The sequence below is a fragment of the Triticum urartu genome, chromosome 3A, assembly GCF_056163025.1.
Source record: "Triticum urartu cultivar PI428250 chromosome 3A, HENAU_Tu73, whole genome shotgun sequence".
NCBI lineage: Eukaryota > Viridiplantae > Streptophyta > Magnoliopsida > Poales > Poaceae > Triticum > Triticum urartu.
In genome coordinates, this window is record NC_141875.1 from 350,280,272 (window position 1) to 350,303,313 (window position 23,042).

The following is a 23,042-nucleotide window of genomic DNA, read 5'->3' on the forward strand; positions in this document are numbered from 1 at the left end:
ATCCATCGCAGCGCGTAAACACCGCGTCCGTACGGTCAGAAAGCGGTGAGAAGATTTGCCGGGGCAGCGAGCCATCGCGGTCATTGTTTTTTGAGTGTAGCCAGGCAAAGCCATCGTGGTCAGTCAATCCAAATTCGATACCCATATGGCCATGTGAATGATGATGCATCATGCTCATAAATATGATCCGTCCTCACCTCTGCGCTCGGCCCAGCGGGGAAACGCCATGTTGGCATCTGGCCGATACCCCCCGGTCGAAATAGCCAACGTGCAACCGGACACGAACCAGGCATTCAGACGTGGCGTAGCGTACGACGGCAGGGCAACGCAGGCTTGGGAAGCTTCGCGGAAGCTTCCCTGGTGTACCCCCCTCCCGCGAATCATAACTGCTCAAAACTCCACCGTATGTAGAGGCATCGTCGCATTGAAGCCGGTTAAGGGAAATCAAAATCCCCTTTCCCTTTCCCTTCTTAGATCCATCTACACACGTCGATCCCATCCATTTAAACCATATTACAATCCTTTTTCTTCTTCTTCGTCTTACTTCGGAAAAACGATCTCTAATCTCTACCAGTCTCACTATCTCGATATATATGCACACATATTTTTCTCTCAAGATCATCAAGGAGATCTTATCATTGTGATGCTGGAGCTGGACGCTGGCTGTAACATGGAGGGATGGGTCAATAATTCATTCCTCCGGGAATAATTGCTCTTATGCCCACCCTTCTTCCTCCCACATAAATATGTGCTCCACCTCCTCTTGGTGTCTCGCACAGAATACAGCACGAGGTTCGTAAGCGCGCCGAATAGGCAGAGACAGCTCTCGTCGTGGCGCCGCACGAGCAGCACAGGTAGAGTCAGAGTCCAGATCGATCGATCTAACCTGACCATGGATAGCCAGTCCGCGGTGACGATGGAGGCCGGCGCGCCCACGAGGAAGGAGTCCGGGCGGCTTCCCTCGCGGCACGGCGGCCACGCGCACGGCCACAGCGGCCTCGCCCGGACGGCGCACGGCATGTCTTCCTCGTCGCTGCGGAAGAAGTCGGACGCCACGCTGGTGCGCAAGGTCCCCGTGGCCTCGCTGCGCCCCGTGCTCGCCAATCTCCAGGAGGTCCTCCTCGGCACCAAGCTCGCCGTCCTCTTCATCGCGGTGCCGCTCGCCGTCGCCGCGCAGTGTTTCCGCTTCGGCCAGGTAAATTCACCATATATACACTGTTTTTTTTTCTTTTTGTTCCTACATGCATGCTACTATTCATGATCCTCGGTTCGGTTTGACCATCCCCTTGGATTTATTCCATTGCTTTTCTCTTTCGCTTCCAAACACTGGTGATCAGGTGCCAGATTGAGATCACTACTATCCAACACTGCCTCTCTGCGGATGCTTAATCACAATTGAACCTTGCGCGCTGTCCTCTATCAGTATACCTCAATTGGCCACGTCATGTTACGGACACATGGGGCACTGCACACAAACTGGCACGCACGAGAGCTGTACTACTTTCCCTGGAACTCATCTGTCCACGTTTATGTGCGACGGATGTACAAAGTGGCAAACAAATTCGAGTTTTAAATGGTGTGCCCTCTTGGTGAGTGGTGACAACCTCTACATATGCTCTCCGTGGCCAAAACCATCGGTCGTCAGGTTGTAAAAGCAAGGCACTGATCAAGTCGACTGCGTTTCTAAATCTTGATTAACGATTATACGCATGTGAGATCATCTATTGAATCAATGACAATGAGATTGTGTCTTGCTCGTTAATTAGTAGTGGTGATCGTTTATATTAGTCTAATCGTCATAATAACCGTTAATATTATGATTTTGCGTCAAAATGGCACTTTAATAGAATCGCTCTACGGCCTCAAGTCGCCATAATTTATGAACGGCGCTTCATATCATACCCGTGAGCCGCCATATTTGAAGGTTGCGGGCACTGGTTTGGAGCACGCACCATCTGCCAATCGATCACGGGAGAGAAGTTTCACCTCACTCCTCGTCTCTAGCGTTGGGCCATGGCAGTTTTACCAAAACGTAGGGCTGCACGCCCTGGAGTACTCTAGAAAGATGGTGTACTTCACGGAGGGAGTGCCATCTCGTAAACCTTGCTGCGACTAACAGCCAAATGTGCACCGCCAAGACAAGAGTAGACGACAAAAGTCGTGCGGGCACAGTGGCTAAAGACGATGACGGAAACATCCCTGCTTGCTCTTGGGTGTTCACGAGTTGGCATTTGTGATCAGCCCGGTGGAGTATAGCCTCACGAGCTTGACGTGGATAATCTGATGCTAGTACACATGAACATGTGCCCTTGTATATTGAAGAAGACTATGGCCGGAAGCCAAAGTCAAGAGTGCAAGGCACACTAATTTGTGAAATGCTCCCGCAATTTAGTCTCAATTTTGGTGCTAACACAAAATCTAAAACTTGTGCATATTGTCGTAAGTAGCCAGCAAGTGTTGATGTGTTATAATTTTATTTCTATTTCTGGCAAAGTGGAATTTAAAGTGGATCTGAATCGGCAGGTATGGGTGTTCGCGCTTAGTCTAATCGGCCTCATTCCTCTGGCTGAGCGGGTCAGCTTCCTCACAGAGTAAGCATTTGCTCCTCTTGCTACCCAAATTCCCTTTTACGGGATGCTTTAACTGTAGCTCTGTGTCAGTTCTGGAAATGCTTTAACGTGAAACCTTTTCATTTTCTGGTGTGGTAATTCTTGTAGGCAGATTGCGCTCTACACTGGCCCCACTAGTAAGTAACGCGGATCCACCCCAAACTACGTATATTCTACTACTACGCAGTATTTCTGTCTCGCCGGCCGGAAACATCTATGTGTTGTTAATTACTCGACTTGTGGTTTGCAGTTGGCGGGCTCCTGAACGCGACGTGCGGCAACGCAACGGAGCTCATCATCGCCGTGTTCGCGCTGGTGCAAGGGAAGATCGAGGTGGTGAAATGCTCGCTGCTCGGCTCCGTGCTCTCCAACCTGCTTCTCGTCCTTGGCACCTCGCTCTTCTGTGGCGGCATCAAAAACCTCGGGGCCGACCAGCCCTACGACCGGGTACGTACCCGGCTCCATTATATTATATTAGAGCATGCATGCATTTCTCAATCTCAGCACCAGATTGCAAGTTGCAACGCCTAATTTTAGACTGACTAGCTTCACCCACGACTACGTATGCGCATGCAGAAACAAGCGGACGTGAGCACGGGTCTGCTCACCCTGGGCGTGCTGTGCCAGTCTCTGCCGCTGCTGCTGCGTTACGCCGTCAGCTCCGGGGAGCATGCTGTCGCCACTGACACCACGGTGCTGGAGCTCTCAAGGGCCTGCAGTTTCATCATGCTCCTCGCCTACGTCGCCTACCTCTTCTTCCAGCTCAAGACGCATCGCCAGCTCTTCGAGCCGCAGGAGATTGAGGGCGGCGATGATGATGAGGAAGAGGCGGTCCTCGGCTTTGGGAGCGCGCTCTTCTGGCTCATCCTCATGACCATCATAATCGCCGTGCTCTCCGAGTACGTTGTCGGCACCATCGAGCCGACCTCGCAGTCGTGGGGTCTCTCGGTGAGCTTCATCAGCATCATCCTGCTCCCCATCGTTGGTAACGCGGCGGAGCACGCCGGAGCCGTGATCTTCGCCCTGAAGAACAAGCTGGACATCACCCTCGGTGTTGCCTTGGGGTCGGCTACCCAGATCTCCATGTTCGTGGTGGGTACATTAACTCCCTTCCCTTGGTTGTCTCCTTCGCTTCAACCAGCCAAATCATGCATGATGAATCTGCACTGTGTTGGTAGGTGCCATTGAGTGTCCTTGTCGCTTGGATCATGGGGATTCAGATGGATCTCGACTTCAAGCTGCTAGAGACTGGCTCTCTCTTCATCTCGGTGCTAGTGACGGCCTTCACCCTCCAGGTAAAAATCATCATTCAGTCATCATTCAGTCATCATTCAGACAAACATTCGTCGGTGAGGGAATTTTAACCACATAAACTAAAGAAAGGAAGTCGATTTCCAATTGAGACAAAAGGGATTTCCTAACTACATGTTGTGATTTGGTTGCGATCTTGCTGTCTTGCTGCCAGAAAATACAAAAAAAAAACGGTCCTAATTAATCCAGTGATTTTGATTTGAAGGATGGAACGTCACATTACCTCAAGGGAGTCCTCCTCCTCCTATGCTACATTGTTATCGGCGCTTGCTTCTTTGTTACGAGACAACCAGCACGTACGTTTCCTTGACGACAGTAACAAATCAAGATCTGTTTATTTGCGATTGGTGTGCAGTCCACTTCTTGTTTCGGTTCCACTTTGAGAATATATTCTCTTCTTTGACAGATCACGCGAACGGCAACGGCACGCTGCTGGATGTCCCAACGGGTCCCATGATTGTCCAGGTCGCATAAGTACTGGTAAGCTTGCATTATCTTGTCCCAGCTAACCCGAAGACTCTTCATTTAAGAAGGGCGAGATATCTTTGATTATTTTGACCAAGATGATTTTGTAACAGCTGGTGTGATTTAGTTAGGTGTCGTGTCTGATTCAGAGATTGATTGCTCATGTGTGGAGATAAATCTTAATACGTTAAGACTACACTATCGACGCGTTTGGTACCACGCCGGTAATGTTTCTGCTGTATCGTATTCAGGAAGCGCCGCTTCCGGATATTCTTGCGTAAAACGTGGATCGTTTGGTCACTTCGGCCGAGTCCCGATTTCCAACCCCGGCGAATTCGGGCGGTTTCAATTTCGTGAAGGGCTGTATCGGGAAGCGCGTTTATGAAAAGCATCGTCGCCGAAACAAACGCTCGCTAGGATAGCATTTTGTCAGCCACGAGGGTTGCACCAATCAATTAATCATTTCAGCTTTGTTTTCGTCCAATTGTTCTCCAGGGCTGCCTCAGCAAACTGGCATGCGTGCAAGACAGCGAACGAGGTGTTAGCCTGAAGCCACCAAATTCTGTCTATCATATCGGGGCATAACTGTGCCAAGGAAGATTCAGGAAGAGAATTCCCCGTGTCAAGAGTCCCCATCCAAAAGGAATCGCTTGATTAGTTGTTGCCAGAAAAGCATGCAATTGTACCAGATATTTTCTTTATTTTCTCGAATCGTACGTAGTGCTAGCTATTTTTATTGCTTCTTGTATATTGTCTAGGTTGTTCGTCGTGCAATAAGCCTAGCTCATATGCGTCTAGCCATATGTATACATCGGCATCAGTGGGTTGTTACAGTTACGCAGATCAATATGATCTATGCAATGATGCAGACAGTGGCGGAGCCAGCCAACTGATGTTAAATAATGTTGGGAAGGGCCAAAGCCAGCAAAATCATCATAAATACACAATATTAGCAGCAGATAATCCCTCGTGTAGTGGCAAAATCTGTATGTTGACCTGGGCCGGGCCTCTGCTAGCACCCCCTGCCTCCGCTACTGCGCACACGAAAAGAGATAAAAGGAGACACCGGAGGACATAGTGTTGGGAAACGTTGCAGAAAACAAATTTTTTTTCTACGTTTTCACCAAGATCCATCTATGAGTTCATCTAGCAACGAGTGATTGGATGCATCTACATACCTTTGTAGATCGCGAGCGGAAGCGTTCAAAGAACGGGGATGAGGGAGTCGTACTCGTCGTGATTCAAATCACCGGAGATCCTAGCGCCGAACGGACGACACCTCCGCGTTCAACACACGTACGGTTAGCGTGACGTTTTCTCCTTCTTGATCCAGCAAGGGGAAAGGAGAGGTTGATGAAGATCCAGCAGCACGACGGCGTGGTGGTGAATGCAGCAGTCACCGCAGCAGGGCTTCGCCGAGCTTCTGCGGGAGGGAGAGGTGTAGCAGGGGAGAGGGAGGCGCCAAGACTTCAGGGTGTGGCTGCCCTCCCTCCCCCCACTTTATATAGGCCCCCTAGGGGGGTGCGCCGGCCCTAGGAGATGGGATCTCCTAGGGGGGCGGCGGCCAAGGGGGTGGAGTGCCCCCCAAGGCAAGTGGAGGCGCCCCCTCCCCTAGGGTTCCCAACCCTAGGCGCATGGGGGGCCCAAGGGGGGTGCACCAGCCCACTATGGGCTGGTTCCCTCCCCACTTCAGCCCATGGGGCCCTCCGGGATGGGTGGCCCCACCCGGTGGACCCCCGGGACCCTTCCGGTGGTCCCGGTACAATACCGTTGACCTCCGAAACTCTCTCGATGGCCGAAACTGCACTTCCTATATATAATTCTTCACCTCCGGACCATTCCGGAACTCCTCGTGACGTCCGGGATCTCATCCGGGACTCCGAACAACTTTCGGGTTACTGCATACTCATATCTCTACAACCCTAGCGTCACCGAACCTTAAGTGTGTAGACCCTACGGGTTCAGGAGACATGTAGACATGACGAGACGACTCTCTGGTCAATAACCAACAGCGGGATCTGGATACCCATGTTGGCTTCCACATGCTCCTCGATGATCTCATCGGATGAACCACGACATCGAGGATTCAAGCAACCCCGTATACAATTTCCTTTGTCAATCGGTACGTTACTTGCCCGAGATTCGATCGTCGGTATCCCAATACCTCGTTCAATCTCGTTACCGGCAAGTCACTTTACTCGTACCGTAATGCATGATCCCGTGACCAGACACTTGGTCACTTTGAGCTCATTATGATGATGCATTACCGAGTGGGCCCAGAGATACCTCTCCGTCATATGGAGTGACAAATCCCAGTCTTGATCCGTGTCAACCCAACAGACACTTTCGGAGATACCTGTAGTATACCTTTATAGTCACCCAGTTACGTTGTGACATTTGGTACACCCAAAGCACTCCTACGGTATCCGGGAGTTACACGATCTCATGGTCTAAGGAAAAGATACTTGACATTGGAAAAACTCTAGCAAACGAACTATACGATCTTGTGCTATGTTTAGGATTGGGTCTTGTCCATCACATCATTCTCCTAATGATGTGATCTCGTTATCAATGACATCCGATGTTCATAGTCAGGAAACCATGACTATCTTTTGATCAACGAGCTAGTCAACTAGAGGCTCACTAGGGACACATTGTGGTCTATGTATTCACAATGTATTACGATTTCTGGATAACACAATTATAGCATGAATAAAAAACAATTATCATGAACAAGGAAATATAATAATAATCCTTTTATTATTGCCTCTAGGGCATATTTCCAACAGTCTCCCACTTGCACTAGAGTCAATAATCTAGATGAATCGAACATCCATAGTGTTCTGGTGTTGATCATGTTTTGCCCTAGGGAGAGGTTTAGTCAACGGATCTGCGACATTCAGATCCGTATGTAATTTACAAATATCTATGTCTCCATCTTGAACATTTTAACGAATGGAGTTGAAGCGATGCTTGATGTGCCTGGTCTTCTTGTGAAACCTGGGCTCCTTGGCAAGTGCAATAGCTCCAGTGTTGTCACAGAAGAGTTTGATCGGCCCCGACGCATTGGGTATGACTCCCAGGTCGGTGATGAACTCCTTCACCCAAATTGCTTCATGCGCTGCCTCCGAGGCTGCCATGTACTCTGCTTCACATGTAGATCCCGCCACGGTGCTCTGCTTGCAGCTGCACCAGCTTACTGCTCCACCATTCAACATATACACGTATCCGGTTTGTGACTTAGAGTCATCCAGATCTGTGTCGAAGCTAGCGTCGACGTAACCCTTTACGACGAGCTCTTCGTCACCTCCATAAACGAGAAACATGTCCTTAGTCCTTTTCAGGTACTTCAGGATATTCTTTACCGTTGTCCAGTGTTCCTTGCCGGGATTACTTTGGTACCTACCTACCAAACTTACGGCAAGGTTTACATCTGGTCTGGTGCACAGCATGGCATACATAATAGACCCTATGGCTGATGCATACGGGATGACACTCATCTCTTCTATATCTTCTGCCGTGGTCGGACATTGAGCTGAGCTCAATTTCACACCTTGCAACACAGGCAAGAACCCCTTCTTAGACTGATCCATATTGAACTTCTTCAATATCTTATCAAGGTATGTGCTTTGTGAAAGACCTATGAGGCGTCTTGATCTATCTCTATAGATCTTGATGCCTAATATATAAGCAGCTTCTCCAAGGTCCTTCATTGAAAAACTCTTATTCAAGTAGGCCTTGATGCTGTCCAAAAGTTCTATATCATTTCCCATCAAAAGTATGTCATCTACATATAATATGAGAAATGCTATAGAGCTCCCACTCACTTTCTTGTAAACGCAGGCTTCTCCATAAGTCTGCATAAACCCAAACGCTTTGATCATCTCATCAAAGCGAATGTTCCAACTCCGAGATGCTTGCACCAGCCCATATATCGAGCGTTGGAGCTTGCACACCTTGTCAGCATTCTTAGGATCGACAAAACCTTCCGGCTGCATCATATACAATTCTTCCTTAAGGAAACCATTAAGGAATGCCGTTTTGACGTCCATTTGCCATATCTCATAATCATAGAACGCGGCAATTGCTAACATGATTCGGACGGACTTCAGCTTCGCTACAGGTGAGAAAGTCTCATCGTAGTCAACCCCTTGAACTTGTCGATAACCTTTAGCGACAAGCCGAGCTTTATAGATGGTCACATTACCATCCGCGTCTGTCTTCTTCTTAAAGATCCATTTATTTTCTATGGCTCGCCGATCATCGGGCAAGTCAGTCAAAGTCCATACTTCATTTTCATACATGGATCCTATCTCGGATTTCATGGCTTCCAGCCATTTGTCGGAATCCAGGCCCGCCATCGCTTCTTCATAGTTCGAAGATTCACCGTTGTCTAACAACATGATTTCCAAGACAGGGTTGCCGTACCACTCTGGTGCGGAATGTGTCCTTGTGGACCTTCGAAGTTCAGTAGGAGCTTGATCCGAAGTATCTTGATCATCATCATTAACTTCCTCTCTAATTGGTGCAGGCACCACAGGAACATTTTCCTGAGCTGCGCTACTCTTTGCTTCAAGAGGTAGTACTTCATCAAGCTCTACTTTCCTCCCACTTACTTCTTTCGAGAGAAACTCCTTCTCTAGAAAGGATCCATTCTTGGCAACAAAGATCTTGCCTTCGGATCTGAGGTAGAAGGTATACCCAATAGTTTCTTTAGGGTATCCTATGAAGACACATTTTTCCGACTTGGGTTCGAGCTTTTCAGGTTGAAGTTTCTTGACATAAGCATTGCATCCCCAAACTTTTAGAAACGACAGCTTAGGTTTCTTCCAAAACCATAATTCATACGGTGTCGTCTCAACGGATTTCGACGGAGCCCTATTTAAAGTGAATGCGGCAGTCTCTAAAGCATAGCCCCAAAATGATAGCGGTAAATCGGTAAGAGACATCATAGATCGCACCATATCTAATAGAATGCGATTACGACGTTCGGACACGCCATTACGCTGAGGTGTTCCAGGCGGCTTGAGTTGTGAAACTATTCCACATTTTCTTAAGTGTGTGCCAAATTCGTGACTCAAGTATTCTCCCCCACGATCTGATCACAAGAACTTGAATTTCCTGTCACGTTGATTCTCAACCTCACTCTGAAATTCCTTGAACTTTTCAAAGGTTTCAGACTTATGTTTCATTAAGTAGACATACCCATATCTACTCAAGTCATCAGTGAGGGTGAGAACATAACGATAGCCACCGCGAGCCTCAACGCTCATTGGACCGCACACATCAGTATGTATGATTTCCAATAAGTTGGTTGCTCGCTCCATTGTTCCTGAGAACGGAGTCTTGGTCATTTTACCCATGAGGCATGGTTCGCACGTGTCAAATGATTCATAATCAAGAGACTCTAAAAGTCCATCTGCATGGAGCTTCTTCATGCGTTTGACACCTATGTGACCAAGGAGGTAGTGCCACAAGTATGTGGGACTATCATTATCAACCTTACATCTTTTGGTATTCACACTATGAACATGTGTAGCATTACGCTCGAGATTCATTAAGAATAAACCATTCACCATCGGAGCATGACCATAAAACATATCTCTCATATAAATAGAACAACCATTATTCTCGGATTTAAATGAGTAGCCATCTCGTATTAAACGAGATCCTGATACAATGTTCATGCTCAAAGCTGGCACTAAATAACAATTATTGAGGTTTAAAACTAATCCCGTAGGTAAATGTAGAGGTAGCGTGCCAACGGCGATCACATCGACCTTGGAACCATTCCCGATGCGCATCGTCACCTCGTCCTTCGCCAGTCTCCGCTTATTCCGCAGCTCCTGCTTTGAGTTACAAATGTGAGCAACCGCACCGGTATCAAATACCCAGGAGCTACTACGAGTACTGGTAAGGAACACATCAATTACATGTATATCACATATACCTTTCGTGATGCCGGCCTTCTTGTCCGCTAAGTATTTGGGGCAGTTTCGCTTCCAGTGACCACTTCCCTTGCAATAAAAACACCCAGTCTCGGGCTTGGGTCCATTCTTTGGCTTCTTCCCGGTAGCTTGCTTACCGGGTGCGGCAACTCCCTTGCCGTCCTTGAAGTTCTTCTTACCCTTGCCTTTCTTGAACTTAGTGGTTTTATTCACCATCAACACTTGATGTTCCTTTTTGACTTCTACCTCTGCTGATTTCAGCATTGCAAATAATTCAGGAATGGTCTTTTCCATCCCCTGCATATTGAAGTTCATCACAAAGCTCTTGTAGCTTGGTGGAAGCGACTGAAGGATTCTGTCAATGGCTGCGTCATCCGGGAGATTAACTCCTAGCTGAGTCAAACGGTTATGTAACCCAGACATTGTGAGTATGTGCTCACTGACAGAACTATTTTCCTCCATCTTACAGCTGAAGAACTTGTCGGAGACTTCATATCTCTCGACCCGGGCATGAGCTTAAAAAACCATTTTCAGCTCTTCGAACATCTCATATGCTCCGTGTCTCTCAAAACGCTTTTGGAGCCCCGGTTCTAAGCTATAAAGCATGCCGCACTGAACGAGGGAGTAATCATCAGCACGTGTCTGCCAAGCGTTCATAACGTCTTGTTCTGCAGGGAGAGCAGGTGCTTCACCTAGCGGTGCTTGTAGGACATAATCTTTCTTGGCAGCTATGAGGATGATCCTCAGGTTCTGGACCCAGTCCGTATAGTTGCTGCCATCATCTTTCAGCTTGGTTTTCTCTAGGAACGCGTTGAAGTTGAGGACAACGTTGGCCATTTGATCTACAAGACATGTTGTAAAGATTTTTTAGACTAAGTTCATGATAATTAAGTTCATCTAATCAAATTATTCAATGAACTCCTACTTAGATAGACATCCCTCCAGTCATCTAAGTATAACATGATCCGAGTTGACTAGGCCGTGTCCGATCATCACGTGAGACGGACTAGTCAACATCGGTGAACATCTTCATGTTGATCGTATCTTCTATACGACTCATGCTCGACCTTTCGGTCTTTTGTGTTCCGAGGCCATGTCTGTACATGCTAGGCTCGTCAAGTCAACCTAAGTGTTTGCATGTGTAAATCTGTCTTACACCCGTTGTATGTGAACGTTGGAATCTATCACACCCGATCATCACGTGGTGCTTCGAAACAACGAACTGTCGCAACGGCGCACAGTTAGGGGAAACACTTTCTTGAAATTATTATGAGGGATCATCTTATTTACTACCGCCGTTCTAAGTAAACAAGATGCAAAAACATGATAAACATCTCATGCAATCAAATAATAGTGACATGATATGGCCAATATCATATAGCTCCTGTGATCTCCATCTTGGGGCTCCATGATCATCTTGTCACCGGCATGACACCATGATCTCCATCATCATGTCTCCATGAAGTTTCTCGCCAACTATTACTTCTAATACTATGGCTAACACGTTTAGCAATAAAGTAAAGTAATTTACATGGCGTTTCTCAATGACACGCAGGTCATACAAAAAATAAAGACAACTCCTATGGCTCCTGCCTGTTGTCATACTCATCGACATGCAAGTCGTGATTCCTATTACAAGAACATGATCTCATACATCACATATATCATTCATCATTCATCACAACTTTGGCCATATCACATCACAAAACACTTGCTGCAAAAACAAGTTAGACGTCCTCTAATTGTTGTTGCAAGTTTTACGTGGCTGCAAGAGGGTTCTACCAAGAACGTTTTCTTACCTACGTTAAAGCCACAACGTGATTTGTCAAATTCTATTTACCCTTCACAAGGACCCTTTTCGTCGAATCCGCTCCAACTAAAGTGGGAGAGACAGACACCCGCCAGCCACCTTATGCAACTAGTGCACGTCAGTCGGTGGAACCGGTCTCATGTAAGCGTACGTGTAAGGTTGGTCCGGGCCGCTTCATCCCACAATACCGCTGAAGCAAAATAAGACTAGTAGCGGCAAGAAAGTTGACAACATCTACGCCCACAACAAATTGTGTTCTACTCGTGCAAAGAGAACTACGCATAGACCTAGCTCTGATACCACTGTTGGGCAACGTTGTAGAAAACAAAAAATATTTCTACGTTTTCACCAAGATCCATCTATGAGTTCATCTAGCAACGAGTGATTGGATGCATCTACATACCTTTGTAGATCGTGAGCGGAAGCGTTCAAAGAACGGGGATGAGGGAGTCGTACTCGTCGTGATCCAAATCACCGGAGATCCTAGCGCCGAACGGACGGCACCTCCGCGTTCAACACACGTACGGTCAGCGTGACGTCTCCTCCTTCTTGATCCAGCAAGGGGGAAGGAGAGGTTGATGAAGATCCAGCAGCACGACAGCGTGGTGGTGGATGCAGCAGTCACCGCAGCAGGGCTTCGCCGAGCTTCTGCGAGAGGGAGAGGTGTAGCAGGGGAGAGGGAGGCGCCAAGACTTCAGGGTGTGGCTGCCCTCCCTCCCCCCTTTATATAGGCTCCCTAGGGGGGTGCGCCGGCCCTAGGAGATGGGATCTCCTAGGGGGGCGGCGGCCAAGGGGGTGGAGTGCCCCCCAAGGCAAGTGGAGGCGCCCCCTCCCCTAGGGTTCCCAACCCTAGGCGCATGGGGGGCCCAAGGGGGGGCGCACCAGCCCACTATGGGTTGGTTCCCTCCCCACTTCAGCCCATGGGGCCCTCCGGGATGGGTGGCCCCACCCGGTGGACCCCCGGGACCCTTCCGGTGGTCCCGGTACAATACCGTTGACCCCCGAAACTCTCCCGATGGCCGAAACTACACTTCCTATATATAATTCTTCACCTACGGACCATTCCGGAACTCCTCGTGACGTCCGGGATCTCATCCGGGACTCCGAACAACTTTCGGGTTACTGCATACTCATATCTCTACAACCCTAGCGTCACCGAACCTTAAGTGTGTAGACCCTACGGGTTCGGGAGACATGTAGACATGACCGAGACGACTCTCCGGTCAATAACCAACAGCGGGATGTGGATACCCATGTTGGCTCCCACATGCTCCTCGATGATCTCATCGGATGAACCACGATGTCGAGGATTCAAGCAACCCCGTATACAATTCCCTTTGTCAATCGGTACGTTACTTGCCCGAGATTCGATCGTCGGTATCCCAATACCTCGTTCAATCTCATTACCGGCAAGTCACTTTACTCGTACCGTAATGCATGATCCCGTGACCAGACACTTGGTCACTTTGAGCTCATTATGATGATGCATTACCGAGTGGGCCCAGAGATACCTCTCCATCATATGGAGTGACAAATCCCAGTCTTGATTCGTGTCAACCCAACAGACACTTTCGGAGATACCCGTAGTATACCTTTATAGTCACCCAGTTACGTTGTGACGTTTGGTACACCCAAAGCACTCCTACGGTATTCGGGAGTTACACGATCTCATGGTCTAAGGAAAAGATACTTGACATTGGAAAAACTCTAGCAAACGAACTATACGATCTTGTGCTATGTTTAGGATTGGGTCTTGTCCATCACATCATTCTCCTAATGATGTGATCTCGTTATCAATGACATCCGATGTCCATAGTCAGGAAACCATGACTATCTTTTGATCAACGAGCTAGTCAACTAGAGGCTCACTAGGGATACATTGTGGTCTATGTATTCACACATGTATTATGATTTCCGGATAACACAATTATAGCATGAATAAAAGACAATTATCATGAACAAGGAAATATAATAATAATCCTTTTATTATTGCCTCTAGGGCATATTTCCAACACATAGGAGCGCCGGAATGCAAAACGGACAACGGGGAAAATGCTCGGATGCATGAGACGAACACGTATGCAAATGCGATGCACATGATGACATGATATGAGATGCATAACAAAGGCAAAAGCAACACGAAGACAAAACCCAACAACGAGGAAATATCATAACTTAGTGCCGGAAATGGCAAGAGTTGGAATACAAATATGGCAGGTTACATACGGGGTGTTACATGTCAACACTCCATCGGCCATTTATTTTTCTCAGGGCGATAATTAACTGCCATGTTTGTGCTAAAGGCGATAATCGTATATCAACCATTGCCTACTTAGGCTTCTTGCCACACACATGAGTGGTATTTCTTCAATTACTTGCCATTGAGAGCTCGAGGTAACAATGTCTCTTGTACGGATTCCACCAAATATGAGTTCCCGGGAACTACTTTTGTAATCCTAAAAGGACCTTCCCAGCTTGGAGACCAGTTCCCGAATTTCCTATCTCTTGAACAATCGGCAGAATCACTTTCCAAACGAGATCACCAACTTGAAAATTCTTCAACTTGACTTTCTTATTGTAAGCTCTTGCCACCCTCAACTTATCTCTCTCTATGGCCTTCAAAGCAGCCAAACGTTTATCGGCAACCTCATCAATATTGTCTATAATCAAGTTATAAAAGTCTATTGACGATAAATCATTTTGTTTGACTATTCTCAAAGCATTCAAATTTACTTCCACTGGTAAAACAACCTCCTGTCTATATACTAGCTCATATGGAGTCACATTCGTAGCACCATGCCTTGAGATTCTATGTGCCCATAAAGCTTCAAACAACAACTCATGCCATCTCCTCGGATTATCCTCAATCTTCTTCTTCATGAGCTTGATTAAAATTTTATTGCTATACTCAACTTGTCCATTAGCTTGGGCATAATACGGAGAGGAATTGAGCAACTTTATGTGATAAGATTCGACAAACTCTCTGACTTGGTGTGACATGAAAGATGATCCTTAATCTGTAGTTAACGTATGAGGACTACCGAATCTATGAATAATGTGCTCGGTTATGAATTGAATTACCTCTGTATGTGTCATGTTCTTGAGAGATACTGCTTTAGACCATTTAGTGAAATAATCAGTTGCCACAAATACAGACCGATGCCCTTTTGAGGAAGACAGATGAATTTCTCCAATGAAGTCTAAAACCCAACCTCTGAAAGGCCACAATTTGATAATAGGATGTAACATAGCAGCAGAAGACAATTGAATATCACCAAATTTTTGACAAGCTTCACCCCTTATAATATCTGAAGCAATCATTAATCATAGTCAGTCAATAAAACCCAGGACGTCGCAATAACCATTTCATCTTGGGAGCCGACTGATGAGTGCCACAAATGCCTTCATGTACCTCCCCCATAGCAAATCTTGCCTGGTCCTCGTCCAAGCACTTTAGAAGAACATCGTCGACTGTTCGGAGATAAAGACCATCATCTCTCATTTTATACTTGAAAGCCATACGTCGAACAACCTTGTCCACCCTTTCACTCGAATTGCACAAGTAATCAACAATGGGCTTCCTCCAGTCGGGATGATCACCTGCACTAAAAAATTTGTTAATGGCCGAATCAGTGGGCTCTGGTTCGGCCTCTATATTGGCAAGGGTAGACATAGGCCTTTGAGAAATATGAAACATGCCATGATCAACATGATAGCCGGATGCTTGTTGTGCCAACTCATTTGCTTTCCAATTGTCATGTCTAGATAAACATTAAGTGAAAGAATTTGGATATTTGCTGCACCACTAGTAACGAATCACCATAAGCCTTAATATGTGTAACACCTGTCGCAAGTAACATCTCTAGGCCGATAATAATGCTTCATATTCGGCTTGATTGTTTGTGCAAAAATATTCTAAGCGACACAAGGCTTCAAAAACAGCACCATGAGGAGATATGTAAACAATACCAACACCTTAGCCATTGCTACAAACTGAACCATCAAAATATAATCTCCATGCTACTAATGAGACAAGGTTTATATCAACATCATGCTTGTCATCAATCTGATGTTCAACAATAAAATTAGCACCGATTTGGCCTTTCATGGATTTTAGAGATTCATAAGCCAAATCATATTCAATCAAAGCATAAGCCCACTTGCCAATTCTACCACTAAGAATTGGTCTGTGCAACATGTATTTAATGACATCGATCTGACAAGCTACTGTGCAAGCACTCGACACTAAATAGTGTCTCAATTTTGTGCAAGCATAATATAAGCGTAGACATAATTTTTTAATAAATGTATACCTTGTCTCGGCGTCCAATAAGCGCCTCTCAAATATGTAATAGCATGCTCTTTTTCTTTGGTTTCTTGAGTCAAAACAACACCAATAACACCTTCCTCTACTGCAATGTAAAGCTTAAAGGGCTCCCTATGCTTGGGCGCTTTCATCACCGGAGGAGCGCACAAATAATTCTTGATCATATCAAGTGCTTCTTGTTGTTTTGCCCCCCAAGTGAAATCAACATCATTCTTTAACCGAAGTACAGGAATAAATGCATCAACTTTCCCTGACAGATTAGCTATGAACCTTCTCAAATAATTGACCTTGCCAAGGAACTTTTGCATATCTCTCTTGCAAGTTGGAGCCTCCACTTTCTGTATGGCCTCTATCTTTTTGGGATCAATCTCTATGCCATCTTCATGAATAATGAAACCCAAAAAATTGCCAACTGGCATGCCGAATGCACACTTCAAAGGATTCATCTTCAGTCCATACTTTTTCATTCTTTCAAAAGATAATCGCAAATCGGCCAAGTGAGATTCAAAAGCATCCGATTTGACAACAGTATCATCAATATAAACTTCAAGTATGACACCGAGTAAATCATGAAAAATCAAATTCATAGCCCTTTGTAACGCCCCGGATGTAACTTCCCATATTTGTAACTCCGATTCTTGCCTTTTCTGGAGATGCGATATGATATTCCCTTCATGGTTGGGTTTTTGTCTTTCATTTTGAATTTTGTTCATGTCATGCATTTCATATCATGTCATCATGTGCATCGCATTTGCATTTGTGTTCGTCTCATGCATCCGAGCATTTTTTCTGTTGTTCGTTTCGCAATCCGACACTCCCACATGCACCCGGCGCATCCCTCTTGTCTCTTTTCGTGAGCGGGAGAAAAACGTTCTCGAAATGGGACGAGATTTGTCAAGTGGCCTTGGTACACCACCGGTAGACCACCTGTCAAATTTTGTTCCATTTGGAGGTTGTTTGATGCTCCAACGGTTAACCGGGTAAACACAAAGGCCTCTTGTGTGTTGCAGCCCAACACCCCTCCAAAACAGTCAAATAACCCATCTAAACCATCTCCATGTCCTCCGTCGTTGGATCACGATCGTGTGGGCGAAAACCGCACCTCTTTTGGACATTCCTACCTCCCTCTATCTATATAAACACCTCCCCTCAAAAATTCGCGGTCAAACCCTAACTTCTACCTCCCTCCGCGCCGCCGGACATGTCCGCCCGCCGGCGGACGCGTCCACCGCTAGCCGCCACGCGTTTCGGCCAATCAGAAGCTGACACGTTCCCACAGCCGCCGCCGCCGCCGACCACTTCCGTCGCGCCACGTCATCTCGCCCGCGTCTCCACTCTCCACCGCACCCGCCGCGGCACGGGTCGGGCCCTCCCGACCCAACCGTCCACCGCCGCCGGATCCCGCGCGCCACCGCGGCTCCGCGCGCCGCCCGGCCGCCTCCTCCGTCGGCGATCACTGTCGACCATCGCCGCGCCCGCATCCGGCGCCGCCCCGCGTGCTGCCGCACGCCACCGCCCGCACACCGCCTGCACTTCGCTACCGGGCCAGACCCGCCCCACGCCGGCCTCCTCCAACCTTCCCCGCCTGCACGGAGCTCACCGTCGCCAGAGATCTTCGCCGGCGACCCTCTCCTCGTCGCTCCGGCCTCCTCTGCCCGCCGGGACGGCCAGTCCCGGATCTGCCTCGCTCCGCCGAACCAAATGCTCCTCTGCACCGCTTCGTCCAGTTGGACACCCCCGTCCAGTTTTCCCCGGGGTGAGAAATTTGGCTAAGTCCTCAAAGTCCTCATATTGTGATGCTACCTTTGTCATGCTATATCTCCGTGACCGTAGTTCCAAATCATGCATATGATATATCAAATTGTCCATCTCGTTGAGATCTTCATGTTAGAAGCATTTCCATGCATGTTACTGTTGGTTATTATGCCATTTTCATTGATGCACGAGTGCTATAAAATGTTAGGAGTTGGTACTTATCAGTTTATGGTGATTTGTCATTTTTGTTGCATTTGATGTGTGCATCATATGGGCATGAGGTCTACATGTGTTTTGAACTACAACATGACATCTTAACATAGGTGCTTGTCTTGTATTTTTGTGATCTATGTGGTGACTAGCAAAAGGATGAAACTAGGCTTCGTGATGTTGCTGTTTGCAGGGACTTAGGTTTTTTGCTAAGTCCTTTTCCTGCTGTTATTTTGATGCCATGTAAACTTGATGCTACAGTGAGATCCATGTTTATTTTGGGATACTTTAGTAAGGGTGCTTGAACATGTGGTTATGCTCTATCCATCCATGCCCCTGTTTGCAATTACGGAGTGCTCTAGCATGTCTTGTTCTTGCTCTACTTTTGCTATAAAATGTTCCTGGCAGAATGTTAACATATTAATCAATACTGCCATGGTTGTTTCTAGTGATCCATGCATCCTATGAACTTGCTCTTGCCATGGTTAGCTTCATGAACATGTCATCGTGCTGTTGGTATGCTTGTTTTGTCATGCAATACTTTGTGGTGAGTGGCACGAGCTCGCAAAGTTGCCTTCATAAATCTGTTTATGCCATGCTCTGTTTTTTTGCAAAGTCTGAAACTGTTAATAAAACTTGCTATGTTTACATGTGTGCCATCATATCTTCTGTGCCTTTTTGGCTCATGTTCAGTAAGAGACTTTTGTTTTATGCATTGAGTATAATAATGCACTGCCTTTGTTTGCTATGATATGTTCCTGTAGCATGTTGTTTGCTTGCTCTAAACATTGCTTTCTGATGTTGTTTTTGACATGTTAGTATTTTCACCAACTCTGTGAAGTTGATATCTTTTGCACTTTTTCCATGCTTGTTTGAACCTGTTCTAGTCTGATTTGGCCGTAGCTCGGTGTTCATGTTTTGTCAAGCATCTCTTGTATATCACTACCATATGCTTTGTTGCTATTTTGGAGTGCAGTAGCTTAGTTTCTTGTTGCATTCTAAGTGGCATCGTGCTGTTAATCGCAGTTTTGCATCATTCTTGTGATGCTTGCCATTTGCAAACCGTGCGTCCGTTTCCGGTGATCTTTATATCGATTTCAACCGAAATCATATCATCTTTCCAGCGGCATACTTGGTTTGCCAAGTTGATGCCTTAATCATTCTTTCCCTTCCGGAGCACGCATATGCATTGCATATCATGCCATGTATTGCATCATGTTGCTTGTGCATTGCACCATGATTGATTGTTGTTCCATTGCTTGTGTTTTGCCTTGGCTAGAGCCGGGAGATGAGTACATGAACGAGAAACCTGTTGAGTACGCTAACGAGGATCAAGCTTTCGACAACTCTGAGAACTTTGCAGGCAAGATGACCATACCCTAAAAATCACTTCTATCTTTGCTTGCTAGTTGTTCGCTCTATCGCTATTTCGCGCTACCTAACAATTGCTATATCATGCCTCTCATATTGCCATGTAAATCCTCTAACCCACCTTCCTAGCAAAACGTTGTTTGGCTATGTTATCGCTTTTGCTCATTACCTTTTATAGCTTTGTTAGTTGCAGGTGAAGATGAAGTTTGTTCCATGTTGGAACATGGATATTGTGGGATATCATTATTATATTTTATTTACTTTAATGCATCTATATACTTGGTAAAGGGTGGAAGGCTCGGCCTCATGCCTGGTGTTTTTTTCCACTCTTGCCGCCCTAGTTTCCGTCATACCGGTGTTATGTTCCTTGATTTTGCGTTCCTTACGCAGTTGGGTGTTATGCGAACCCCTTGACAGTTTGCTTTGAATAAAACTCCTCCAGCAAGGCCCAACCTTGGTTTTAACATTTTCCACCTAAGCCTTTTTCCCTTAGGTTCCGCAGACTCAAGGGTCATCTTTATTTTAAACCCTTGGGCCAGTGCTCCTCTGAGTGTTGGTCCAAACGGGGCGATGTCCGGTGCCCCCTGGGCAACCAGGGTCTATGCCAACCCGACGTCCGGCCCATCCGGTGTGCCCTGAGAACGAGATCCGTGCGACTCCTACCGGGATTTGTCGGCACATCGGGCGGCTTTGCTGGTCTTGTTTTTACCATTGTTGAAATGTCTTGTAACCGGGATTCCAAGATAGATCTGGTCTTCCCGGGAGAAGGAATGTCCTTCGTTGACCGTGAGAGCTTGTGATGGGCTAAGTTGGGACACGCCTGCAGGGTATAAACTTTCGAGAGCCATGCCCGCAGTTATGTGGCGGATGGGAATTTGTTAATATCCGGTTGTAGGGAACTTGACACTTAACTTAATTAAAATGAATCAACCGCGTGTGTAGCCGTGATGGTCTCTTTTCGGCGGAGTCCGGGAAGAGAATATGTTCTTGTGATATGCTTGAACGTAAGTAGCTTCAGGATCACTTCTTGATCACTTATAGCTTCTCGACCATGCATTGCTTCTCTTCTTGCTCTTATTTGCGTATGTATGCCACCATATATGCTTAGTGCTTGCTGCAGCACCACCTCACTACCTTTTCCTACCCATAAGCTTAAATAATCTTGATCTCGCGGGTGTGAGATTGCTGAGTCCTCGTGACTCACAGATACTTCCAAACAGTTGCAGGTGCCGAGGATACCAGTGCAGGCGATGCTACCGAACTCAAGTGGGAGTTCGACGAGGATTCGGGCCGTTACTATGTTTCTTTTCCTAATGATCAGTAGTGGAGCCCAGTTGGGACGATGGGGATCTAGCATTTGGGGTTGTGTTCCTTTATTTTGGTTCCGTAGTCAGACCTTTGATTGTACTTTGGATGATGTATGAATTATTTATGTATTGTGTGAAGTGGCGATTGTAAGCCAACTCTTTATCCCTTTCTTGTTCAGTACATGGGATGTGTGAATATTACCTCTCTTGCGACAAGCCTACCATGCAGCTATGCCTCTAAGTTGTGCCCCGCCACGTGGGAGATATAGCCGCATTATGGGTGTTACAAGTTGGTAATCAGAGCCATCCCCGACTTAGGAGCCCCCTGCTTGATCGAATCGCTGACGTTGTTGAGTCTAGAACAAAATGTTTTGAGTCTTAGGATTATATATATATCGGAGAGTAGGATTCTTTTTACTCCTCTGTCCCTTCATCGCTCTGGTGAGGTGTAACACCCCGGATATGACTTTCCCAATTTGTACTCCAACTCTTGCCGTTTCCGGCGTTAAGTTATTTTATTTTCTCGGGTTTGGGTTTTTGTCTCCATGTGTTGTTGTCATTGTCATGCATCTCATATCATGTCATCATGTGCATTGCATTTGCATACGTGTTCATCTCATGCATCCGAGCATTTTCCCCGTTGTCCGTTTTGCATTCCGGCGCTCCATTCTCCTCCGGTGGTCATTTCTAGCCCTTTTTCGTGTGTGGGGATTAAACATTTTCGGATTGGACCGAGACTTGCCAAGCGGCCTTGATTTACTACCGGTAGACCGCCTGTCAAGTTTCGTACCATTTGGACTTCGTTTGATACTCCAACGGTTAACCGAGGGACCGAAAAGGCCTCGTGTGTGTTGCAGCCCAACACCCCTCCAATTTGGCCCAAAATCCACCAAAACCCTCTCCATCATCTAGAGTGTTCGATCACGATCGCGTGGCCGAAAACCGCACCTTATTTGGACTCTCCTAGCTCCCTCTATGCTATAAATATCTCCCCCATTCGAAATCACGGGTGAAACCCTAGTTCCCCTCCTCCTCCAGCCGCTGGACAAAATCCGGACGTGTCCGATTCAGCCGCCGTCGCCACGTGGCGCTCTATGATTCGCCCGGTCACCGCGCCCACTTCGCCGTGCCTCCACCCGTGCGCCGGCCCGCTCGGCCCGCATAGGGCCCCCGCGGCCCGAGCTCTCCCGCAACGGCGCCCGCGCCCCGCCGCCCTTCTTCTACCTCGCGCCGCCGCCTTCACCTCGCCGCTCCGCTGCGCTTCATCAGGCCGGCCGCCGTGACCTCGCCGGCCGGAGTAGGGAGCGCGCGCCCCTCGCCGCCCGGCCTCGCACCGCTCGTCGCGGGTCGCCCTCGCCCCCACGGCGCCGCCTCGCGCCGGATCCATCTCCGAAGACCCCTTCCCCGCCGGCCTCGGTCTTCTCCGGCGAAAACTTCCATCTCCGGCGAGTTCGTGCTACAGTACCCGGCCAGCTACAGTAACCGCCAGATCTAGATCCGGAGACGGTTGACTTTTTGCCTGAAACCCTAGTTCATGTGCCCATCTTCTTCATGCTATAACTTTGCATCCGTAGCTCCGTTTTGGGCATATAGCATATCAAAATGTTCGTCTCAGAGAGTACATCATTTCATTCCATTACATCATTTTCATTTGAGTTCATCTTGATGCCCGAAATGCTGTTAGAAGAGGGCTACTTGAGATAATTGTCAGATCTGCTACTCCATTTAGATATTTGTCATTTTGCCATGATTATTGTGTGCATGATATGCCCATGAGCTCTACATATGTTTTGTTAAGGGTTTTGCCATCTTTCCAGAGGTGCAACCCATGTATTTTTGTGATGTGTGTGGTGACTAGCACAAGCTTGCCAAGTGAGGCACTTGGTAACGCTCATTTCAGGGACTTAGCATTTGCACTAAGTCCTTGAC

The 23,042-nt window shown here is 47.2% G+C and overlaps 1 protein-coding gene across 3 annotated transcripts; it reads left to right on the top strand.

Annotated features, from left to right (window-relative positions):
- The first annotated feature begins 417 nt into the window (after positions 1–417).
- Positions 418–21,276, top strand: LOC125544021 (vacuolar cation/proton exchanger 1a). Of its 3 annotated transcripts, none has more exons than XM_087547057.1 (9): positions 418–1,195; positions 2,524–2,591; positions 2,718–2,746; positions 2,860–3,056; positions 3,186–3,701; positions 3,788–3,904; positions 4,126–4,216; positions 4,327–4,400; positions 21,027–21,276. In XM_087547057.1, exons 1-8 carry the CDS (start codon positions 893–895, stop codon positions 4,392–4,394), a joined length of 1,389 nt encoding a protein of 462 aa, XP_087403183.1. In that variant the 5' UTR covers positions 418–892; the 3' UTR covers positions 4,395–4,400; positions 21,027–21,276. The 3 variants fall into 3 exon arrangements, with proteins under 3 accessions (XP_087403183.1, XP_087403182.1, XP_048563501.1); XM_087547056.1 differs by lacking the exon at positions 21,027–21,276 and adding an exon at positions 4,637–4,685; XM_048707544.2 differs by lacking the exon at positions 21,027–21,276 and adding an exon at positions 4,881–5,194 and having other exon boundaries at positions 419–1,195.
- The last annotated feature ends 1,766 nt before the right edge of the window (positions 21,277–23,042 follow it).

Bases quoted from the DNA above. Each gene is read 5' to 3' on its own strand.
- LOC125544021 (XM_087547057.1), top strand. From the start codon at position 893: ATGGATAGCCAGTCCGCGGTGACGATGGAGGCCGGCGCGCCCACGAGG. The intron at 3,057-3,185 runs GTACGTACCCGG...ATGCGCATGCAG, and splicing joins CCGACCAGCCCTACGACCGG to AAACAAGCGGACGTGAGCAC. The intron at 3,905-4,125 runs GTAAAAATCATC...TTTGATTTGAAG, and splicing joins TGACGGCCTTCACCCTCCAG to GATGGAACGTCACATTACCT.